The 24,480-nt window shown below is 35.2% G+C and overlaps 1 protein-coding gene across 4 annotated transcripts in view; it reads left to right on the top strand.

The window, feature by feature from the left end:
• The window catches only part of MGAT4A (alpha-1,3-mannosyl-glycoprotein 4-beta-N-acetylglucosaminyltransferase A), a 128,711-nt gene that overhangs the window by 82,437 nt on the left and 21,794 nt on the right, over nucleotides 1-24,480 (top strand). For all 4 annotated transcript variants that reach the window (XM_045828414.1, XM_045828413.1, XM_045828416.1 and 1 more), the window contains 5 exons: nucleotides 11,859-11,905; nucleotides 13,572-13,685; nucleotides 15,354-15,429; nucleotides 20,178-20,292; nucleotides 21,552-21,682. In XM_045828414.1, the coding sequence (XP_045684370.1) occupies nucleotides 11,859-11,905; nucleotides 13,572-13,685; nucleotides 15,354-15,429; nucleotides 20,178-20,292; nucleotides 21,552-21,682 (483 nt within the window). The remainder of the gene's footprint in view (nucleotides 1-11,858; nucleotides 11,906-13,571; nucleotides 13,686-15,353; nucleotides 15,430-20,177; nucleotides 20,293-21,551; nucleotides 21,683-24,480) is intronic.

Raw genomic sequence — 24,480 nt, 5'->3', positions numbered from 1 at the left:
CTATCTGATAGTTGGGTTGCCTCTATTTCATTTAGCATTTTTCCTGAGGCTTCCTCGTTTCCCTTCAGTTGGGGGGTTGTTTCTTTGTTTTCTCATTGTTCGTGGGTTTCTTCTTTGTTCTTTTTTGTTTGTTAATTTGAACTGTTCTGGTTCCCTGTATTTATGGTGTGAACTTCTGTGGTAGAATTTTTGTGTGTTTCAGTGGTGCAATCTCCTTCGTGTATCCTGGTGGTCACAGCTTCCCCCTACTCGTCTGGTTTTCCAATAATTTCTGATGTCCTGCTTTCAAAAGTGATTCGGCAACCCAGCCCACTTGCTCTGCCTCTCCACCGATCCGCGAGTTTCCCCCCTCTTCACAGAAGCCGAGAAAAACGCTGCCTACAGTAAGGCCGCCATCTTCCTCCCCGGATTTTCTATGTGCACTATCATGCCATCTGCAAACAATGGCAGTTTTACTTTCTCCTTTCCAATTTGAATGCCTTTTATTTCTTTTTCTTGCTATATTGCTGTGGCTAGGACTGCCAATACTATGTTGAATAGAAGTGGTGAAGGTGGACGTCTCTGTCTTGTTCCTGATTTTAGTGGGAAACCTTTTTTAGTTTTTGCCCATTGAATATGATGCTGGCTGTAGGTCTCTTGTATATGGCTTTTACTATGTTGAGGTATGCTCCCTCTACTCCCACTTTGCTGAGTGTTTTTACTATAAATGGGTGCTGTACCTTATCAAATGCTTTTTCTGCATCTATTGATATGATCATGTTTTTCCTTTTGTTTATGTGTGATATATTACATTTATTGATTTGTGAATATTGTACCATCCTTGCATCCCTGGGATGAATCCCACTTGATCCTGGTGTATGATCTCTTTTGGTGTATTGCTGGATGCAGTTTGCCAATATTTTGTTGAGGATTTTAGTGTCTAGGTTTATCAGCAATAATGGACTATAGTTTTCTTTCTTTATTGTGTCTTTATTTGGTTTTAGGATTAGGATGATGCTTCATAAAAAGAATTTTGGGTTGTTCCCTTTTTTGGAATTTTTCAGATAGTCTGTGAAGGATAGGAGTTAGCTCTTCCTGAAATGTTTTGTAAAATTCTCCTGTGAAATCATCTAGTTCAGGGCTTTTGTGTGCTGGGGGGTTTTTATTACTGCTTCAGTTTCATCAGCTGTTATCAGTCTGTTCAGGCTTTCTGCTTCTTCATTCAGTTTTGGAAGATTATATTTTTCTGGAAATTTCTCCATTTTACCTAGGTTTTGAAATTTTCTGGCATATAGTTCTTCATTGTAATTTCTTACAATCTTTTGTATTTCTTTGTAATCTCACCTCTTTCATTTCTTATTGTGTTCATTGGGTCCTCTCTTTTTTCTTGATGAGTCAGCTTAAAGGCTTGTCAATTTTGTTTATTTTTTCAAAGAACTAGCTCTTGGATTTATTGATCCTCAGAATTGTTCTTTTAGTCTCTGTCATTTAATTCTGCTCTGATCTTGGTTATTTCCTTCCTTCTACTTGCTCTGGGCTGTCTTTGTTGTTGTTTCTCCAGTTCTTGTAGATATAGGGTTAGGTTGTTTGTTTGAAATGTTTCTATCTTTTTTAGGTAGGACTGTATTGGTATGAAATTCCCTCTCAGGACTGCCTTCGCTGTGTCTCATAAGTTTTGGACTGTTGTGAGTTCATTTTCATTTGTTCCAAGAAACTTTTTTATTTCTTCCCTAATCTCATTCTTGACCCATTCATTGTTTAATAGCATGGTATTCAATCCCCATGAATTTGAATTTTTTTGAGTTTTTTTCCTCGAGGGTGGTTTCTGATTTCTGTCCTTTGTGGTCAGAAAAAATGCTTGATATGATTTCAATTTTCTTGAATCTGTTGAGGCTTGTTTTGTGTCCTATCATGTGGTCTATTGTTGAAAATGTTCCATGTGCCCTTGAAAAGAATGTGTGTTTTGTTTCTTTGGGATGAAAGGTTCTATATATATCAGTTAAGTCCATTTGATCTAGGGCATTGTTCAATGCCACAGTATTTTTGTTGATATTTTATTTGGAAGATCTATCCATTTTTGATATTGGGGTGTTAAAATTCCATACTATAATAGGGTTGCTGTTTACATCTTTTTTTTTAAGATTTTAATTATTTATTTTTTAGAGAGGAAAGGGAGGGAGAGAGAGAGAGTGAGAGAGAGAGAAACATCAATGTGCGGTTGCTGGGGGTCATGGCCTGCAACCGAGGCATGTACCCTAACTGGAAATCGAACCTGTGACACTTTGGTTCACAGCCTGTGCTCAATCCACTGAGCTACACCATCCAGGGCCTATATCTTTCTTGAAGCCCTCCGAGATTTTTCTTATGTATTTGGGTCCTCCTAGGTTGGGTACATATATGCTTATAATGTTTATGTCTTCTTGATGGCTTCTTACTGTGAGTATTATGAAGTGTCCTTCTGGGTCTCTTTTTATGGCCCTTGTTTTGAAATCTATTTTGTCTGATACAAGTATTGCTACCCTGGCTTTCTTTCCTGCCCATTTGCTTATAATATTTTTTTTTCCAACCCTTCGCTTTCAGTCTGTATAGATCTTTTGTTCTGAGGTGGGTCTCTTGTAGGCAGCATAGGTGTGGGTCATGTTTTCTTATCCATTCAGCTACTCTATGTCTTTTGATTGGAGCATTTAACCCATTAACATTTAAGGTTATTATTGGTAGGTATTTGTTCATTTTTCCCTGTTTGTACCTGGGTTCATTTCTTTTCACTCTTTTACGTTTTCTTCTTATGGTAGTCCCTTTAGTAAATCTTGTAGTTCTGGTTTGGTGGAGATATATTCTTTCAGCCTTCTTTTGTCTGGGAAACTCCTTATTTCGCCTTACATTTTAATTGAGAGCCTTGCTGGGTAGTGTTGTCTTGGTTGCAGGACTTTGTTTTTCATTACCCAATGAAAATGGCAAGAAATATCTCTTGCCCTTCTCTCCTGGATTGGAGTGTTTATGTTGAGAAATCAGCTGCTAGCCTTATTGGAGCCCCTTTGTATGTTACTTCTTGTTTCCCTTTGCTGCTTTTAAGATTCTCTTTTTGTCTTTAATACTTGGCACTTTAATTATGATATGTCTTGGAGTTGGCCTCTTTGGGGTCATCTTGACTGGGACTCTCTGTGCTTCCTGAACTTGCATGATTTTTTTCTCTCTCTAGTATCAGAAGGTTTTCTGTCATTATTTTTTCAAACAGGGTTTCTATTCCTTCTTCCTTTCTTCTCCTTCTGTTATTCCTATTATTTGAATGTTGTTGTGTTTCATGTTACTTTGGAATCCCCTTATGCTATCTTCATATTTTGTTAGTCTTTTTTCGTGCAGCTGCTCTACCTGGATGTTTCTTTCCACCTTGTCTTCCAGTCCACTAATGTGTTCCTCTGCTTCATCCAGTCTGATTGTAATTCTTTGTAGTGTGTTCTTTTTCCCGAAGTTTTATTATTCATTTCTTCCTGGTTTTTGTTTATAGTTTCTATTTCCTTTTTCATATTGTTGTAGTTCTCACTCAGTTCTTGTAGTTGCTGTGAATTCCTTGAGCATCCTTATAAACATTATTTTGAAGTCTATATCTGATAGTTTGCCTTCCCTCCATTTCATTTAGCTCTTTTAGTGGGGAGTCTTCCATTCCTTTTGATTGTAGGTTCTTTTTTTGTCTCTCCATTTTTGATGAGTGTTTGTATCTGTGCTTCCTGATATTTTGCTTTGCTATCTGTCTTTGTAGAGTGAACCTCTGTGGTAGGAATTCTTTGAGATTCAGTGGCGTGGTCTCTTTGATCTCCTTGTTTGGATGCTCTAGGTTTGCCCTTCTGTTTGTGTGGGCTTTCTGTGTTGTACCTGGGGTTTTACCTTTTGGTGATTCATTGTTGGTGGGTTCTCTTCTCCAGTGGGCATTCTGACGTTCACAGCTCCTACTTAATCTTGTATGTGATCAGTGGCAGGGGGAAGGCAAAATGGATTAAGACAGTGGGAGAGTATTCTATAGGACTTAAACTACCAACAAGTAAAGAAGAGATAGGAGATCCTTTGGATAAGTATAGCATTAACCTTGATGTTTCACCCAACTAGCCACTTTTAATAAAATGTGAAAAACAGATAAGACTCTTGTTATAGTGGAGGAGGATTGAGAGCTGAATCCAGAAAACAGAGTGCTTGTGCAAGGTTAGATGATGAGATATAGTGAGAGTAAAGGATAGAAAGTAGGAATAGTGTGCGAGAGAACAACAGTAATAAACAGTAATAAAGCTCAGGAATATAGTGAAATGGGGTAAGATCAGGGAGCGGTGTTGTGTAGTATTTACAATTGTATGGAACAACAATTATTTACAGTAATATTGGAGCAACAATAATATGACGAATATATGATTTGGATAATAAGAATAGAAAATACATGATCAAGAGCAGTGTGTTATTGGAACATGAGTGAAGTAAAAGAAGGAAAATTAAAATACTATGTGAAAGAGAATAAGGAAAACCAGTCAAAAAATGCAATTAAACAGAGAAATAAAATGAAGAAAACTAAGCAGAAAGAAGAGAAATTAAAAAATACTAATAAAATAAAAAAAGTAAAAATAATGAAAAAAAATAATAATACAAATAAGACAATAAAATGCCAGTTCTGTGGGGTAGCAAAGTGAAATTTGTCTCAGTTTCTCAGTTCTTGGGGTTAGCCTTGTGCTCCCTCTTTGGATCTGTCTCTGGCCTTTCATAACTCCAGATCTTACTGTCTCACTTGGGGGAAGAAAAAAAAAGAGATAGAGGAAAGAAAAAAAAATAAGCCTCCTGCTGACTTTAAACCAGATGAGAGAGTTCTGCTCTTGTTCCTGGATGCCACAAGAAGAGGGGGGCTGGGCTTCACTTTTCTCCCTTCCTGTGGTTTTGTGAGGATGGGGGCCAGGTCTGGGCTGCAATATTCACAGTTGCCTAGCCTCTAGCCCAGGTCCTCTGTAAGCTGCCAGGTCCCCACTGCCCATCTGTGCCAGGCCTATGCCTTTAATCCATCAGTTGGGCCTAGGTCTCTGCCATACGCCTGCTGCTTGCTCTTTGCAAGTCCCCTGTGTCTGGAGCCCACCACCAGGCAAGTGGTGCCAGTCAGCTGAGACTCAACTGCCAGGCTAGTGGCTCCAATCAGCCTCCAGGCAAGTGGCTCAATTCAGCTGCTGGGCAAGCAGTGCGAGCCAGCTGCTGTGCAAGAGTTCCTTAAAAAGCAGCTGAGAGCCTTTTTTTTCTCTCTTTCTTTTTTTTGAGTGAAAGCTTCTTTTCTAAGCCTGCTGTTCTTAACAAGCTCCTGGCTTTTCACACAGGCTCAACTTGCTAACCAGACTGGAGACTGTCTGGATCTGGGTCCAACGTGGCCCAACTCTTCTCCATTCTCCAGGTGTTTCCCGGCTCCCTAGTTTCTCTGGTAATGACCTAGCTGGCATCCAAGTCCCAGTAGGTGTACACCACCTCTGTGTGTCTCCCACTTTGTCTCTATTCCCCCTAGCGACTTCAAGCATCTAGGTCCCTCCTGGTGCTGGGCTGCCCTCCGTGCTCTGGTAGGGGAGGGATCTGGTAATCTAACTCTCCTCTAAGTATCCTGGAGCAGGCTCTGGGCGGTGGGCGTGGGGGGGGGGGTGGGGGGGGGCGGCGGGGGGCGCCAGCAGCCTAAGTCCCTGCACAGATCCCAAGGACCTTAGCATCCCAATGCAATCTCCTCACCATCTGTTTTTCAATAACCTCTACAATTTTTGGCCTCTAAACTTCATATAAGCTGGCATTCCGTTGGCTGTTCACCCTGTTCCTTAGAACATTGGCTAGGTGTTCCACCTGGGCATAGGGAGAACTGGGCTTCACTCCCACCTACCTTGCTGCTGTCTTCCCACATTTTTCAGCTTGTAATTTTCTTTCTTTGTAGTGTTTTTATCTGGTTTTGGAATTAGGATAATGCTGGTCTTATAAAATGCACTTGGGAATCTTCCTTTTTTGGAATAGTTTGAGAAGGTAAGGTGTAAGTTGTTCTTGGAATCTTTGGTAAAATTTACTTGTGAAGGCATCTGTCTGGTCCAGGGCTTTTGTTTTTTGGGAATTTATTACTGCTTCAGTTTTACTAGTTGTAGTCTGTCTATTCAGACTTTCCGATTTAGTTTTGGAAAATTGTATGTTTCTAGGAATCGATCCATTTTGTCCAGATTGTCCTATTTGCTAGCATATAGTTGCTCATATTATTTCCTTACAATCCTTTGTATTTCTTTGGTGTCAGTTGTTATTTCTTCTTTCATTTCTGATTTTATTTATTTGGGTTCCCTCTTTTTTTCTTGAAGAGTCTGGTTAAAGGTTTGTCAATCTTGTATATCTTCTGAAAGAGCCACCCCTTGGATTCATTGATTTTCTATATCATTTTTTTACTCTATTTTATTTTTTACTGTTCTGATCTTTATTATTGCCTTCTTTTGCTCACTTTGTTGCTCTTTTTCTAGTTTCTTTAAGTGTAAAATTAGATTATTTGAGCTTTTTCTTGTTTCTTGAGACAGGACTGTAATGCTATGACTATCCCTCTTAGTTCTGCTTTCACTGTGTCCCACAGATTTTGGGTTGTGTTCTCATTTTGATTGCTTCAAGGTATCTTTTGACTTCTCTCATCTCACTGTTAACTCATTCATTGTTTAATAACATGTTATTTAGCTTCCGTGTCTTTGTGTATTTTTCAGTGTTCTTCTTGTGATTGATTTCTAGTTTCATGGCATTGTGGTTTGAGAAGATGCTTGATATGATTTCAGTCTTCCTAAATTTATTGAGACTTGTTTTGTGTTCTAACTTGTGGTCACTCCTAGAAAATGTTCCATATGTACTTGGAAAGGATTTATTCTGCTGCTTTGTGGTGAAAATGCCAGGGTGAAATGACAATTCCTCTGGCCTGAAATATTTCTGTGGAGAAATCAGACGACAGTATTGTGGGAGTTCCCTTGTAGGTAACTAACTGCCTTTATCTTGCAGCTTTTAATATTCTTTTCTTGTCTTTCAGCTTTATCAAATTAATTATGATGTGTGTTGGTGTAGGCCTTTTTGGGTCCATCTTGTTTGAGACTCTCTATGTTTTTCCTGGATTTGAGTGTCTTTTTCCTTCACCAGGTTAGGGAAGTTTTCAGTCCTTATTTCTTCAGATAGGTTCTTGATCCCTTGCTCTTCCTCTTCTCCTTCTGGTACCTTTGTGATGTGGATGCTGTTACATTTCTGTTGTCCCAAAAGTCCTTTAAACTATCCTTGTGTTTTTTAAATTATTTTTAATTATCAAAATTTTGCTATAGTTAGCTAAACTACAGACTTTATTCAAATTCCATGTTTTTCCAACTCAGGTCACTTTTCTGTTTCAACATTCAATCCAGAATATAACACTGTATTTAGTTGTTCTGACTCCTTAATTTGTTTCTGTCCAAGACAGTTCACAGTTCCTCTGTTTTCTCTTGTTTTTCATGAACTTAGCCACTTTTAATATGTACTAGTAAGTTATTTTGTAGACTGTCTCAATTTGAATTTGTCTGCTATTTTCTCATGATGAGATTGTAGATATGCATTTTTTTGCAAGAATAACAAAGGATCACACTGGTTGCTGTGGAAAGGGCAGAAGCAAGAAGACGACATAGAAAACTGTTGTGCTCTGACTGGTGTGGCACAGTTAGTTGGGCATCATCCTTAAAAGCTAAAGGTTGCTGGTTCAATTCCCAGGCAGGGTACATGCCTGGGTTATGGGTTAAGTTCCTGGTTGGGGCATGAATGAGAGGCAGCCAATCAATGTTTCTCACATCAGTGTTTCTCTCACTGTCATTCTCTCTCCCTTCCTCTCTCTGTACAAATAAATAAATTAAATTAAATTAAAGAGGCCTGTAAGGGATCAACTGATCCACAGCTATCTGGTATAAGAAAGAAAGCTTAACTCTTTTTAAAGAAGACAGCAAGATCAGAACACTCAAAAATGTAGCATGTATAATACCCAGAACCATATAAAAAATTATTAGAATACCAGGGAGCAAAACAAATATGTGACTATAACTAGAATAAAGTTTAGCCAGTAGAAATAAATCCAGAAAGACAGAGTTGATAGAACTGGCAGATAAGGACAATAAACAACTGTTATAAACATTTTCAAGTACTTAAAACACAATGAGGAATGGAATGGAAGATATATAAGAGAATTGAATGGAATATAAAACAATGAAAATTATAATACAATTATTATACAATACAATTACAATACAATTTATTATAAACAATATATGAAATTGAATATTCACTGCAAGGGCTTAATAACAGATGATACACAGCAGAAGAAAAGGTCAGTGAACTTAAGAGAATAACCATAGAATCTATCCAAGATAAAATATATAGAGTATAAGACTTAAAAAACGCACTGGGGTAGAAAGTCCACTTTTTTTGGTGAATTGTCTTACATTTAATCAATCAACACTACATAGAGTTTATGCTGCATACAACCTCTTAACACCCAGGTTTATGGGCACCTGTGAAACCTGGGAGGAACTCCAACCTCTATCCCTTCTATAGGTGGGCACCCTGAGAACCCATTCACAGTACTTGCTTGACTGCCCTCCTGCTGTGTCACAGGCTGTGAACCTTTGACCATTGGGCTTCTGAGACCTACATAAGTCCTTTCATGATCTTTGTTTACAATTTCAAATGCAGCTTCTTTCAGTACTTGATAGCATGGGTAGACAGTAAATGAGTATGGACAGAGAAGGCTTGAATGATGCTCTCCACCTAATGATATAAAGTTATAAGAGATTATTTAGAAGGTAACCATCAAAGGTGGTAGAGATCATCTTTATTTTTATTATTTCTTCCCCAGATCACCTTATGAGCTATTTGGTTAATTCAGCCTTTCTTACTGAGACTTATCCAATATAGGCGCTAAGTTTCTCTGCTCAGATTTTCATTGATCACATGTTCCAAACTTGTATATATAGAGTATATTTATGAATTACATATGTGTACTATTAATAGCATGTTATACCCATTACAATATATCAAAAATAGAAAATTTTACAGTCTAGTATGTTCCAGTGGATTATCTTGCACATATTCTGTCTCTGGACAGAGGCAAAGCCTTAATTAACATATCAGTTAACCTACAGTAATCTTTTTAGTGTTTTCTGTTTATTTTTGTAGATTTGAATAGAAATATATATCAGATTTAGGATAAAATGTCAAGTCTTCAAAGAGACTTTCTTTGACTATCCTCTGTAAATGGTCATCTCTGTTTTTCTCTATTATTGCATATAATTTTTATAGTGCTTAATAAATATTCAATTATATATTTATATATAATATTTTGGTATTTTCATGAACTGCAGCTTTCACTAGTTTTAGATTCCACAAAGCAGAGATCTTGTCTGTTAATCACCAGTCTATATGCAGAGCTAGACAACACCTCCCCACTTATGGTACAGATACCAAGTAAATACTTGTGGGGGTGAAATGACTAGAAAGAAGACAGTAATTTTACATATAAAGAATATTTTTAAAACCCATTTTACCTTCAAGTTATTTAAAGTTAGTTCTCTTAATTCTGTGCTCTCTTCTGATCTGGTGCTTAAAATGTTTTTTCTCCTTTTCATCTGGGTAACGTTTGTAGCAGCTTCAAATCTCTAACATTTGCAAGATTTATTTTTCTTTCATAGGAGCTTAGCTACCACTTTCTGTTGTAGGTAAATATATATAATTAGAAATAAATATAATTTATTTTAAATGTCTTTTTACTCATTCTTTCCACACATCTCTGTAGTGTTACAAAACACAACAGCTATTGCATTCAGAAGTGATGTTATTTCTGAACATTTTATATGAGCTCAGTCATATTAATATGTGGTTCTTTGTGACTGGATTCTTTCTCTTAGCATACTGTTTTTGAGTTTTTTTATGCATGTTGCAGTATTATCAGTAATATCTCCTATTTTTAATATAAAAGTATTTAATTTTACCTAACCATGAGGAACACTTGATTCTGTAGGGAAAAAATGCTCTTCTGCTATGTATGCCTACTTTTCTTGCACCTACCCCAAGCATATTATTTACAACCCCTAGAATATGCATGTTCTAGTTTTAGATTTATAGATACTTTCTCAGAATTTGATGATAATACTACCTTTTTAAAGTCTCCATGTGCCTTTAAAAATGTCTCAGGAAAAAGTTCTGTACATAAATCAAGTATGCTCTAAAATCTCAGAGACAGCCTTTCTTACTGCCAACATTTAAGAGTGGGGGAGAGGCAAGCAGAGCCCCTACTAGGAGACACAGATGGGCCTGGCTGTGTGTTCTGGGCCAATTATATGTTTGACTTTCTTTAGAGAAGTCCCAGAACAGTTTCCTCAGCTGATAGCAGAAAGGATTGATTCTGTTGTATGAAAATGACACCAGTTATAGTCATTAAAGTGAATCTTTTGTTAGTTATATAATTTAGCATGCAACATAAGGATTATATGTAGTATTACATATGGAGCACTTGTGTTTCATAAATTTTTATTACATACAGCACAATAAATCTACATTCATATAAGTTTATTCTTCTTGGCCCTCCTCTTGGAGAGCCTCCTGAGGATAGGGAGCTGGTCTCATTCATCTTTGTATTTCTGTTTGCTTGGATAGGAAAATTACTAATACTCAGTAAATGCTTACTAAATTGAATTTCAGGTTATTGCTAAACTTATTACAGTTTATATAAACCAGGCTTGATCATGTTGTCCAAAATTAGAACCTAACAAGTAGTAAGATACTCACTGGTTAAACATGTACCTGGGTAATAATTTATTGAAAAAGAAATCACTATTGTTTACATTTATGTAGGGGAAGTACAGAGAGGGGTTGTGGGCTGTGTTCTAGTTGTAGCCCCATAGTTCTTCAGAGTTTGAAGGATGTGGTCTTAAAAAGATGTCTCACTTCTAAGTCTATAAATTTAACAATAAAAATAGGAATTATTTTCAACTTACAGAAATTAAAGTTAAAATACCTTTGCATAAAACCTCTTATAAAACAACATTTTATAATGAAAAAGTTTTGTAATTTGGGGGGTTAAGCTTTATCTTTGTTTTTTGTAAAGTTTTAAGTATTTTGGTGATCTGTTAACATAGATCAGACTTGATGTGTCATTGAATTCTTTTAATAATTGAGAATTTTAATATAAGCTGCCACTGAATTTAAAATTGATAGGATATTAGATCTGCACTTGTGTATAATTTGAAAATACACAGGTCTAATACATTTTATTTCTAACTGCTTCAAGTGCTCCTGACTTGGGTTTTCATTATCAACCTGATAATAAAAATACAGAATAATAACTAAGCTTTTTATTACATTTGTATCACTTACGGTCATAGTCTCTAGGGTATTTTTCCTCCCTTTTTTTTTAATGGATAGGAAACTGAAGCTCAGAGAAGTGGCTTATTTTATACAGGCCAGTGGCTACAGAGGCAAATCTTGAAGCTAGGTTTTATGATTCCAAGTGGACAAATCTTTTCCTATAAATGCTGCAGCTGTTATTTACTCATTACTTATAGTTTGGATGTTTCAGAAGAAGTAGAAACTGTTTCTGTGCTCGAATTTTTTCTTTTGAGTTGAACATTGACAGTTGAAAATAATAAAAACTTAGTTGTCTGCTTATTGTATTAGTAAGTACTCAGTGATATATAGTGGTGCAGTAAGGTAGACTACAGAAAGGCAAATCCCATAAGCTATCTGAAAATTAATGTAATGTTTTCAATGAATGTTTTATTAATTTATTTAATTTTGAGTTCAGTATTAACAGTTAAATAAAAATATAAAAACAATGAACGTAGGTACAATTTTTTTTTCTTTCCCAGACAGATATTGATTATGTACACGGTGTTATAGCCAACCTGGAGAAAGAGTAAGTTCTTCTTAATTATGGAAGTGAAAATAATTGTTACTATTATTTCTTCGCTTTCTGCTAAAAGATAATGCCTTCTTTTATAGTTCATTTCTCTGGAGTTCAGTATTCATTAGACCACCTATAATTGGTCTTTGACACTGTCCTAAAGTAGGTATATATCTGTCCAGTTATCTGATGGTATAAATTGGTGTACTACATTATAGAAAAGATTTGAATGGTGTATTTATGTAACATTATCAAATAACAGCCTTTATCTGGAAGATAGTGTATGTAGAGAGAGTCATATAAAGTTACTTAAATCTTTAACCCTCTGTTTACCAAGCAAGTAGTTTTCTGCTGTCAAGGCAGTCATGCAGCAGTTTCAGACCTCATTGCTAAACTATCTAAATCTGATCTATTTTGCAAAGATTGAGTGACAGTTTACTGGCAGCAAGGAATGTCACAGGTAACAGATGGGAAGTTTAGTAAATTTCAGGAGTCATTGATTTTTAAAATACTGCTTTGGTACTTTTAATAGAAACATTAAGAATTCTGTCTTGATATGGTTTCTTTATTGAATTGTGTCTTTTTGTCCCCAAAAACCTATCTTCTACTTAAAAGACAAAAGGGAAGAAATAATTATTTGCCAGCTCTAGATTTAAAATGATGTGGCTCTATCTTTTTCTTTCAAAATGCTAAAACCAGAGATTTTAAAAAAGTGTATATGTATATCTATATGTATAGTTCAGGATTAAACTGTGCATTTGTTAGATTTTTCCTCAAGTCCTCAATTTCTCGGCAGCCTTCATAATAGCACAGCTTAGTATAGATTCCTTAATGTAGGACCAGGGCAATAATTGTTAGTTTCCTCCCCTTGGGCCCCTGTGGGGCACATGAAGTGATTCTGTTGGTTCCTTTCTTCATCAATGTGTAGGAAAACCATGCCGAGGGAAAAAAAAAAGTACAGTTAAGTACCTGCAAAAGCAGGTAAGTTGCACAAGCATTTTGTGGAGATTTGCAAAAATGAGATAAAGGAGAAGGCAAATGAGAAAGAAATTATAGTTGAGTAAGACTGATTTTAAAAACTTCAGAACCGAGTTTCTCAACCTTGGCATTGTTAACATTTTGGGCTGGATAATTCTTTGTTGTGAGGACTGTCCTAGATGTCAGTACTGCCCATAATTACGGTGACCACATGTCTTTAGACATTGCTCATGGGACAAGATCTGTCTCAGCTGAGAAACACTTGTTTAGAATGGCACAGTGTATAACCCACAGCAAAACCTTCCTGAAAATTGAAGTGCTTTGATTCTTGCATAAATATATACACACACATACACTTATTAGTTTTTCTTCAATTCCTATTTCCTGTGATACCTTAATTTGACTTGTTACAATTCTCATACTTTTTAGGAAAGTAATATCTGCAGTTGGCCTAGATTTCCATGCTGCTTTGAGGATAGTGGCATTTTACACTTTTTAAAGCATTATTTAAAAAAAATAACATTGTGGTACTGGAAAAATTTGTGTTTTCTGGCAGCTTGGGTGATGAGCTACTTCATTGAACACATTGTAACCATAGCACACCTTCCTGATGTGTTTTATGTTAACACAGTGAATTGAACATCAAGGTAAATAAAATCTCACAGAGTTTAAATAACTCAGCTAACTTTTCTCATGATAGATTTTCTAAAGAAATCAGTTCCGGTTTGGTGGAAATAATATCACCTCCTGAAAGCTATTATCCTGACCTAACAAACTTAAAGGAGACATTTGGTGACTCTAAAGAAAGAGTAAGGTGAGCCTGTGTCTTTAGAACCCCCACCCTTGTGAATATAATGTATGATGAATGTAGTTCTTATGTGTAAAAGCTTCATACATTTTAGGGTTGAGCCAATTAGTGAGAACTAATGAATTCTTGAGTATTTTATTGGAATTTCTCGAGTTCTGATGAGAGGTTAAATTTGGTAAACAATAATTTTTGTAACTTCTGCTCTGATGTTACGACTTTTTTTTTAAAGTATATTTATCTGCCCTGGCTGGTGTAGCTCAGTAGATTGAGTGTGGGCTGCTAACCAAATGGTTGCCAGTTCAATTCCCAGTCAGGGCACATGCCTGGGTTACAAGCCAGGTCCCCAGTGGGGGCCATGTGAGAGGCAACCACACATTGATATTTCCCTCCCTCTCTTGCTCCCTCCCTTCCCCTCTCTCTAAAAATGAATAAATAAAACCTTAAAAAAAGAGTATATTATCTATAACTCAGAAGTTAGTCCATATAGAAATGTCATGTTTGTATGGAATAGAAATGAGAACTGACTCCATAAAAGTGACAAAAACAATAATACCATTCTGCAAAATTATATCATAATAATTAATCAGTTGAATTTGTCTTTAGAGCTCTAAAATTGAAGGACTTAACTTTCATTGTGTTATTAACAACAAAGTAATCTAAGAGATATTGGTATTATTTTTGAATTTTATGTAACTAGAGAAAAGAAAGAAAATGGTATTAGGGGAAGAGATTTATTGTACTACTTGAGTTGATCATTTGTCCCAAAGACAGATATGTGCACATAATTGGTTAATTGTCTTTCAGTAAATATAATTTTATTTTTAAAATATTTAGGGTTACATTTGGTAAAAAAAGTCTAGGTAGTTTCATTAAGAATAGCCCATGAGCTATGTTATGGAGAAGATTGCTTAGTATGATTCAAAGTTTTTATTTTACTGGGGTTTTTTTCACTTGGTTTTTAAAACTACTTTTCTTATCTAACATTAGTCAGTTTCTGTAGGCTACCAGGATTCACTGAAAGGACTTAAAATTATAAATTTTAATAGGATCTTTTGGGTTTTTTAAGCATTCAATACATATTTATTAATTTCTACCTATTTGAAGCACAGTCCTAGCCACCAGAGCAATGATCCTCAAAGTATAATTTATGAAGCGCAAGTCCCCAGAGACATAAAGATGTTAAGAAAAAAAGGGCCAAGGAAGTTTGGAAAATACTGGATTGCAGATTTTTTTTCAATAAATGTGTTTACTGCAGGATGTTTCAGTGCCTCTAAATACGTATTAATATATCTCCAGAGGGGGAATATCTGTGCTTCTGAAGCTGCCTTGATAGTAGACTCCTTTTTTGTCAGGATATCTTGAGAATCAGTGTTTTGGGAAATACATTTTGATAACGGCTTCATTAGAGAAAAGTGAATTCTCTTTCATGCTCTCCTAAGTGGATACATTGTGTATGTGTATATTTCTATATATCTATATGCCTATAGATATATAGACATATAGATACATATTGTGTATACATCATGTGTATAGAATATATTATATATAGTATATGTAACATAGGAATATACTACAGAATATTATATCATAACATTATAAAATACAATACTTTTAATCCTATTTTGCTTAATTTGAGTCCAATTCCTTACTTATTTTTGAAAAATTTTCTTTCAGATGGAGAACAAAGCAAAACCTAGATTACTGTTTTCTAATGATGTATGCTCAGGAAAAGGGCATATATTACATCCAGGTAAGCATGGTTTTTCCTTTAATGTTTTTCACATATTTAAAGAAAAAGTAACATCAAGGGTATACTTTCATTAAAACAGAATGTATTGAAAGCATAAACCTTCTTGAGATCTATAAGATTATAACAATACGTGTATCAGAGAGCAGAACGGTCTATCATAGTCAGTGACAATGTGGGCTTTGATGTTCTATTCTTTAGTTTAGCACAAACACTTGCTCTCCACTTACTGGTGTGACAATGGACAGGTCACTCATCTCCTTCTTTTCTCCCAACCCTCCGTCTTCTCACTTCAGCCTCCTTTGGAAAATTTTTAAAGAAGGATTTCCTAATAATTTTATTAGTGGTCTTATTAGTATAGTTTCTTTGTGTGTTGCAGGGCAATTACATTTATATTGAAGATAATAAAACTGACATTTAAGTTAGCAGCATGGCTAAAAGAATAAATCTATAGGGATAAGAGTTTTGAGTTAGCCAGGTAGACAACATCTCAATAATCTAGAAAGCTCTTATTTCTTTCAAATCTCATTTTCTTCAATGACTTACGCTTATATTTTCCAGTTGGAATTTTGTTTCTTTCACCAAAGACCTTCATCTCTTGCTTGAAATGTAAACGCCCCCAAGAGGAATAGCACACAAACCCTGTTCATGATTTATTTTTCAGTATAAAAAGTTTGCTAGATCCTTACCTAGGAGGATGTTTTGGTGAAAGTATCAAGAAGCGGTTATGGGTCTCTGAATCAAAAAGGGAGTGGTGGGCAGCTCCAAGGGGTTGAGAGAAGTTGGGAGGGCATTGGGAAGGGAGGAAAAAAGGAAGACGTTTGGCATCACATGGCAAGGTAGACTTATTGAGGTCAGACTTTGTCTCCCTTGACATTTTACCTTGGGCCAGCTTCATTCACATGTGCATGAACCCTGCCTTGGTTCACAGAAATGGAGATGTAAATGATACTAGGGTCAGAATTTAACATTGTATATGACAGTATACAACAGTTGAGCATATAAAAATAAAAATCGATATCCTAAGTTTAAGAGAGTACATTTCCTTTAAATACCTTAGAGAAGCCTTAATTTTTAATTTCAAAAATAGTAATTTCAAAACATTTATTTTGGTTAATCTGTAGTTCTGGCCAAGATGGAGGCATAGGTAGAAATGCTTTACTTCCTTGTACAACCAAAAGAAGGATAACAACCAATTTAAAAACAAAAAACAGTCAGAACTGTCAGAAAATCAAACTGCATGGAAATCCAACAATCAAGGAATTAAAGAAACATTCATCCAGTCTGGTGCATATCGAGACAAAGAAATAGGGCCCAAATGAAAGAACAGATCAAAACTCCAGAAAAAGCACTAAGTGCTGAGGAGATAGACAACCTATCAGAAACAAAGTTCAAAACACTGGTAATCAGGATGCTCACGGAAATGACTGAATTAGGTTGTAAAGTGAAGGAAGTAAAATGAAGAAAAATATACAGGGAACCAACAGTGAATGGAAGGAAACTGGGACGCAAATCAACAATTTGGAAGAAAAGGAAGATACCAACATCCAGACAAACAGAATAAAGAAACAAGAATTCAAAAAAATGAGGAGTGGCTGAGGAACCCCTGGGACAACTTTAAACATTCCAACATCCAAATCGTAGGGGTGCCAGAAGCAGAAGAGGAAGAGCAAGAAATTGAAAACTTAGTTGAAAACATAGTGAAGTAGAACTTCCCCAGTATGGCGAAGGAACTAGACAGGCAAGTCTAGGAAGCTCAGAGAATCCCAAAGAAATTGGATCCAAGAAGAAACACACCAAAACACATCATAATTAAGTCACCCAAGATTAAAGAGAAGGAGAGACTCTTAAAAGCAGCAAGAGAAAAGGAGACAGTTACCTATAAAGGAGTGCTCAAAAGACTATTAGCTGATTTCTCAAAAGAAACCTTGCAGGCAAGAAGGGGCTGGAAAGAAGTATTCCAAGTCATGAATGACAAGGACCTACATCCAAGATTACTCTATCCAGCAAAGCTGTTCATTTAGAATGGAAGGGCAGATAAAGTGCTTCCCAGATAAGGTCAAGTTAAAGGAATTGATCATCACCAAGCCCTTATTATATGAAATGTTAGAGGGACTTATCTAAGAAAAAGAAGATGATCAAATATATGAACAGTAAAATGATAACAAACAACTATCAACAACTGAACCTAAAAACAAAAACAAAATAAACCTAAGCAAACAACTAGAAGAGGAACAGAATCACAGAAATGGAGATCACAAGGAGGGTTATCAGTGGTGGTGAAGGAGGGAGAGTGGGGATAAAGGTACCGAGAATAAGAAGGTGGGCACAGAATAGACAGGGGGAGGTTAAGAATAGTATAGGAAATGGAGAAGCCAGAGACCTTATATGTACAACCCATGGACGTGAACTAAGGGCAGGGGAATGCAGGAGAGTAGGGTGGTGCAGGGTGGATGGGGATAAAGGGGAGAATAAAATTAGGACAACTATAATAGCATAATCAATAAAATACACACACAAAAAAACATATATTTTAACATATCCCAAATATTACTGTAGTTAAAACTTGCTGTTTGTTCTAGGGCCACTATATAAATATTTACACTATAGTTAAGAACTGAAGAATACTTTGCAATATGAAACAGTTCATTTAATCTTAAATTTGAGTATATAAATATATGTATGCAATGATTTTTTTGACAAGAATAGTTAATAAAACTGAATATATTTTATAAAAATTAAAAGATTAGCTTTTAATTAAATTAAAATTAAATGATTTTGTTTATAAAAATTGAACATTATTTGTATTTTACCTTTTAAATTTAATAGCCAAATTTAATATTTTAGAAGAAAATAACTTTTTTGGAAATACTGAAAAATAAATTTTTCAAATTAATTTTAATTTTTTGCTGTTTAAATTACATGTTTTCTGAAACTATATTTAAATTTTATGTACTTGAATGCAGTTACATTTTTATTTTTTAGTCCTTTAGATCATCCCTTTTAACAGAATACAAATTATGTGAAGTTTTTTATTATAACATTATTAGTGACTACTGAAAAGATGGAAGACAGATTTTATTAAATACATACATAGCTTTTTAAAAAGAACTTTATAGGGGAATTTAAAAGTAAATTACTTTTATTTCAAAATTTGCTTTAAATTTCTATCCAAGGAGAGAATCAATGGAACTTTAAAGCTTTTTCATGAAGTGTAGCAAAAGTAAATACTTAGGAAATTAAAAGATGGAGTTTAGAAAGAAGATGATAAAGAAAACTTCCCCTAAACAGGGTCAGTATGTAACAGCAGGGGTCAGTATTACAACAGCAGCAGCTATGAACTAGCATTCATTGCATGCTTACCCTGTGTCATGTATTGTTTTTTTCAATTTATGGTTTACATATAAAATCACTTAATACGACCCTTTTTACAAGAGCAGGATTATACTGGACATACTGTTTGACAGCCTATTTTGCTGTTACTTAGTATATTGTAGATACCTTTGTATGCCTGTGATATATTCCCAGGGTTTAGTTCAGTGTCTAGAATGTAATAAAAACTCAATAAATATTTGGTGAGTTATTATCTTATCTTTGCAAATGCTACTACTGTTTCTCCCCAGATAGAGGAAATCTTATAAGACTTAAATACATGAAAACTATCTGCTAAAATAAGTGAAAATTACTTAGCAGGTAACTATAAATGATAGTGTGAAATTAAGAAAAGTTTTCTTAGGATATTAAAATTATTTTGTGACTTTAAAATGATACTAAAGGAGATTCTGGGGAGGAAGTCTTTGCATACATTCATGATCGCTGATCTCTCTCAACTCCCTACTGAACTGGCAAAAGTTCCAAGCACTGATAACACATGGTGCTGGCAGAACACATGGGGTTACCTGGTACTCTGTGAACTGCTAGGTCTTCTTAAGGATTTTGAAAGTACTTTTTAAAACATGAAAAGGAACTTTTAGGAATCTATCCTAAAGAAATGAAAAGTATGTAAGTACAAGCATATTAGCACAGCATTGTTTGCACAGGCGAAAAATGAGAAGCTGAGTGTCTGCCTATGAGCAGAGCAAGTTGAATGAATTGTTACTTATCTGTAGTATGGAATATTATGACTTTATTTAAAAGGATGTATTTATTGACCTGGAAAGATAATTCATGATATACAAAGAAAAGAAACATTCACAATATGATTCCTCCTTTTAATAAAAACATAGAGGTAAATGGGAATCTTAAGTGTGTATGGGTCTCTGTGCAGTGTAAGTCCATACAGAAGGTGTCGAATGGATGCACACCCAACTTTTAACATCAGTTACCTCAGCTAGCAAGGTAGGAGGCAGAGAAGGGAAGCTACTAGTGTTTTTTTTTTTTTTTACTTTCTCTTTGACTTGGTATGTGTATCATGTAAAAAACAATAAACAAACAAACAAATAAAATAAAGGCCTACAAAAATTTGTTTCCTTTAAAAAGAAAAAAGGTTAGCGTGAAATCATGTTGATGTTGGGCACTTTATATAAAAAGACCAAATATTTCACATGGAAAGGAAGTGGTTTAGTTGACTTGCTTTGTGTATCTTCTGTTTTATTTTAATAAAATTTAATTTTGTCTTTTCATCATTTTTGACCATTGCTTGCTTGTTTTCATGATAAAGGATGGTTTATTTTTTTCATATAAAGAAGGTTCTTCTATCTAAATTTTCCTCTGTTTCTGATTTATTAATGTGATTGTTCAACTTTCTTTAGCTTGAAGATGATATTATTGCCAAACAGAATTACTTTAATACTATAAAAAACTTTGCCCTTCAACTTTCTTCTGAGGAATGGATGATACTAGAATTCTCCCAGCTGGGCTTCATTGGTAAGAAAAATGTTCAATTTATCTACTTTTCAGAAATAATTGTGTCTCTTGGGATATTGGATTTTTTTTTTTTTACACTTTAAAATTGTCTTTATTCTCACTTTGACTGGTGTGGTCCAGTGATTGGGCATTGTTCTGCATGGCAAAATGTCACCAGTTCAATTCCCAGTCAGGGCACATGACTGGATTGTAGGTCCACTCAGGGCACATACAAGAGGCAACTGATTGATATTTCTCTCTCACATCAATGTTTCTCACTCTCTTTCTCTCTCCCTGCCCCTCTCTCTAGAAAAAAATAAATAAAATCTTTAATAAAATAAAATAAATTAGTCTTTACTCTCTGGAAATGCATTGTTTTTTTTAGGAAATTTAGCTTAGGTAAATGATGGAAGTCTATCCAAAATAGTATTTGGAGATTTCTAAGATTGTAATATTTACTTTAGAGTTGTCCAAGGCAGCCATTGGCTCCATATGTCCATGTGTAAAGCCAGCCATGGTCCTGGGGAAGTGTTTGAGATCTTCTCTGATACTTCTGCTATAGCCCACTGCTTTTACAAGATTTTTTTTTTTAAGAATGCCAAACAGTTTTCTAATATGAATTCCTGGTATTTAATATAGTACATGAAGTTCCTGTTTAGTGATTAATTTGTATTCATTTGTTTCTTTTATTGACTATTCAGGGTGCTCATTTTAAAGGGCTTTTTTCACTGGTACTCCTAAATTATACAACTTAAGAAAATACGTTGAAAGATGAAGAATTGAAGGAAATGTACAGATTTTAAAAAACACCCAGAGGATAATAGTACTCTAAAACTTTATTAGAGGCTGGGCCTTTGATCTTGTTGATCATGTATCTCAAACTTAATTTAAGAGTCAAAAAAACATCTTTACTTGGGAAGGTTTAAGTGAAGACAGAATTAGGGGTCCTTATTTAAAATTTGTTCTACCTAAACATTTTTTTTAAGGGTGACAATAAGACATGAAAGAAAAATCTCCATACAGAATCTCCAAAAATCTATAACATAGAGATTTTTTGTAATAGAGAAAATCAGGAATTCAGTACTTCCATTTATACCCAGATGACAGCTCAGTGTTAGCTAAAGCAAGTTTATTGTTTTTGATAAGACAAGAAGGGACATTATTCATAATAATTTATAGTTGAAAGCACAAGCTTGGGTTTATTTGTTGCATAGGTTTCACTTAAGCCAAATTGATGCTTGGTTACTTAATTACACCTATTGACTGGAATGTCTTTTCAGGTAAAATGTTTCAAGCGCCAGACCTCACTCTGATTGTGGAATTCATATTTATGTTCTATAAGGAGAAGCCCATTGATTGGCTCTTGGACCATATTCTCTGGGTGAAAGTCTGCAACCCTGAAAAAGATGCAGTGAGTTAATTTCTTACAAGGATGGAAGACTCTTCTTTTCTATGTTTTGTGAAAGTGACTTTTACAGAGCTAGACTTTGTAAATCAATGGTGAAATAGGTGTTTCCACTTAACATTTCAAGTGTTTGCCCTCTTTCTTGAACTGACAAAGTTTCTATAGTAGAGGTACTTTTAAATAGCAATGTGAAAATCTGATAAATCAGTAAAACCTACCTTTCTTTAAATAGGCTCTGCTATTTCATTACTATTGACTGTCGGCGTTGATCATATCTGTCCTATATGCACTGTTATTTCAATTTTCTTTATATTCTCTGTCAGCTTTCTTTTTTCAAATACACTGGGGACAATATCAGACCCCTATCCATCTGGAAATAAGTAAAATCAGACCCCTATTCATCTGGAAATACAGGAAAGTAATATTTTATACTAAAGCAATGGTAGATCAAAAAAGTACCTTTTAGTTTATTACTCGGAAGAAACCAGTGTTCATATACACTGACCTATGGGATGGTGGTGGTGAGTGAATGATGATTTTTCCTTTGATTATTCAAATATCAAGTTACTTTCTTAGAAATCTTATTGCAAAAATTAGAGTTTTTCTTGCCTAATTTGAATTATACCTCTGAAAAAGTCACATTTTATTTTATTTGGTATAAGCATAAATGAAATCTGAATTTATACATTTTTCTCTTTTTTATTGTTCAATCTAACAAATATTCAATCTAATGAAATTACTTATTTATTTTTATTGTTGTTCAAGTACAGTTGTCTCATTTGTCCCCCTCCACTCCCCCTGCCCCACCCATCCCCACTTCCCACCTTAGATCCTAACCCCCTTTTGTTTTGTCCATGTGTCCTTTATACATGTTCCTTGATACATTCTTAAAAATGAATAAATTTTGACATGTAATAACAAGTAAATGTTAATTTAAGCATATGTCATTATAGTATTGACTTAGTAGTCATTCTAACAAATGTTCAACTTAATTTGATCTTAGACTCCCTAGAATAGTTCTATCATCCTACCCTCCAATTAGCTTTGAGGACACTATCTTGGTATCTGTAAGGCATTGTTGCATCCATCCTCTCTCTACTTTTTTTTCTAATAACCAGTTTCTTAGCAAAAAGAAATATAGTGAAATATAGTGAATATTGTTGAATATAGTAAAATTAAAGAATACCTACTTTCTAGCATTTAAATTGAATGTATAAGTTGATTTGAACAACTCATTTTTACAATGAAAACCATACCTGTGTTTGCTTTGTGAATTACAAGAATTTTTATAGGACACAAAGAATGCCATCTTTATACTCCTAAAATATACTCGCATTTAATTGGTCCTATGGAGTTTAATCTAATACACGGTTAGGTTCTAAAATGAGCTCTTGAAGTTAAAATCTCTGATAATAAAAATTAAAACAATGAAAACCTTTTAAATCACCAGTAAATTTTAGTGCACAACCCTTTGGCCAGTTCTATCTATTCTTTTACTCTTAGGCCACATTTTTCTGTGGCCTGTAATTCTTCAGTTGCTTCCATTAGGCTGTCAAAGAAGCTGTCTCGTCTTACTGTACTTGCTGGCATCTGCAACAGTCTCTCTGACAGTGGTCTGGGGAACACTTCAGCGCTTTCACACATTTCTCCAAAGGTCTGTCAATGGGCTTTGACTTAGGCCCATGTGTGTCCATTGCCTATGGAGTGGTTGACTCAGTCTCAGCCCCCATTTGTCCTTTCCTTCTCTTCCTACCTTTGCTCTTCCCCTTCCCTCTCCCTCTCCTTCCACTTGAGTAATTGAACTTGTATGAATAAAATATACTATTTTACTCCTATTGTTAGTAATAATGCTAACCTATTGTTTAAATTTCATAAGCCAGTCAATATAGAAAGGTTGGTGATTATTGAAATATACTTGGCATTATAATTTGGACCTCTTATTCATAATGTGATTTATGACAGAATTTTTTGTGTGTATAACGGATGTGAGGAGACAGTGTGTTCCCCCAAAATCAGGCCTTTTAACACCCAGTAAATTATTGGAGGTCTTTCAAAGTGGAAATGTTTTTTAAAAAATATTTTATTGTTGTTTAATTACAGTTGTCTGCATTTTCCCCCCACCCCAGCCAAAGCCACCTCCCTTCCTTGCTTCCACCCTCCCCCTTGGTTTTGCCCATGTGTCCTTTATACTAATTCCTGAAAACCCTTTCGCCCTTGTCCCCTCCCCTCTCCCCTCTGGTTATTGTTAAATTGTTCTTGATTTCAATGTATCTGTCTATATTTTGTTTGCCTTTTTCTTTTGTTGATTATATTCCAGTTAAAGGTGAGATCATATGCTATTTGTCCATCACTGCCTGGCTTATTTCACTTAGCATAATGCTCTCCAGTTCCATCCATGCCGTAGCAAAGTGTAGGAGCTCCTTTCTCTCTGCTGTGTAGTGTTGCATTGTATAAATGTACCATAGACTTTTGATCCACTCATTTACTGATGGGCACTTAGGTAGGTAGCTTCCAGCATTTGGCTATTGTAAACTGTGCTGCTATGAACATTGGGGTGCATAGGTTCTTTTAGATTGGTGTTTAAGGGCTCTGAGGATATAATCCCTGCAGCAGAATTGCTGGGTCAAAGGGCAGATCCATTTTTAGTTTTCTGAGGAAATTCCATACTGTTTTCCACAGTGGCTGCACCAGTCTGCATTGTGACCAACAGTGCACTGGGGTTCTCCTTTCTACACATCCTCTCCAACAATTGTTTGTTGATTTGTTTATGATGGCCGTTCTCACTGGTGTGAAGTGGTATCTCA

This window comes from Phyllostomus hastatus, unplaced genomic scaffold (assembly GCF_019186645.2).
Source record: "Phyllostomus hastatus isolate PE091 unplaced genomic scaffold, TTU_PhHast_1.1 phas_scaffold_78, whole genome shotgun sequence".
In the NCBI taxonomy this organism is placed as follows: domain Eukaryota; kingdom Metazoa; phylum Chordata; class Mammalia; order Chiroptera; family Phyllostomidae; genus Phyllostomus; species Phyllostomus hastatus.
The sequence above is the reverse complement of the archived record's forward strand: the minus strand, read 5'-3'. Positions and strand labels throughout refer to the sequence as shown.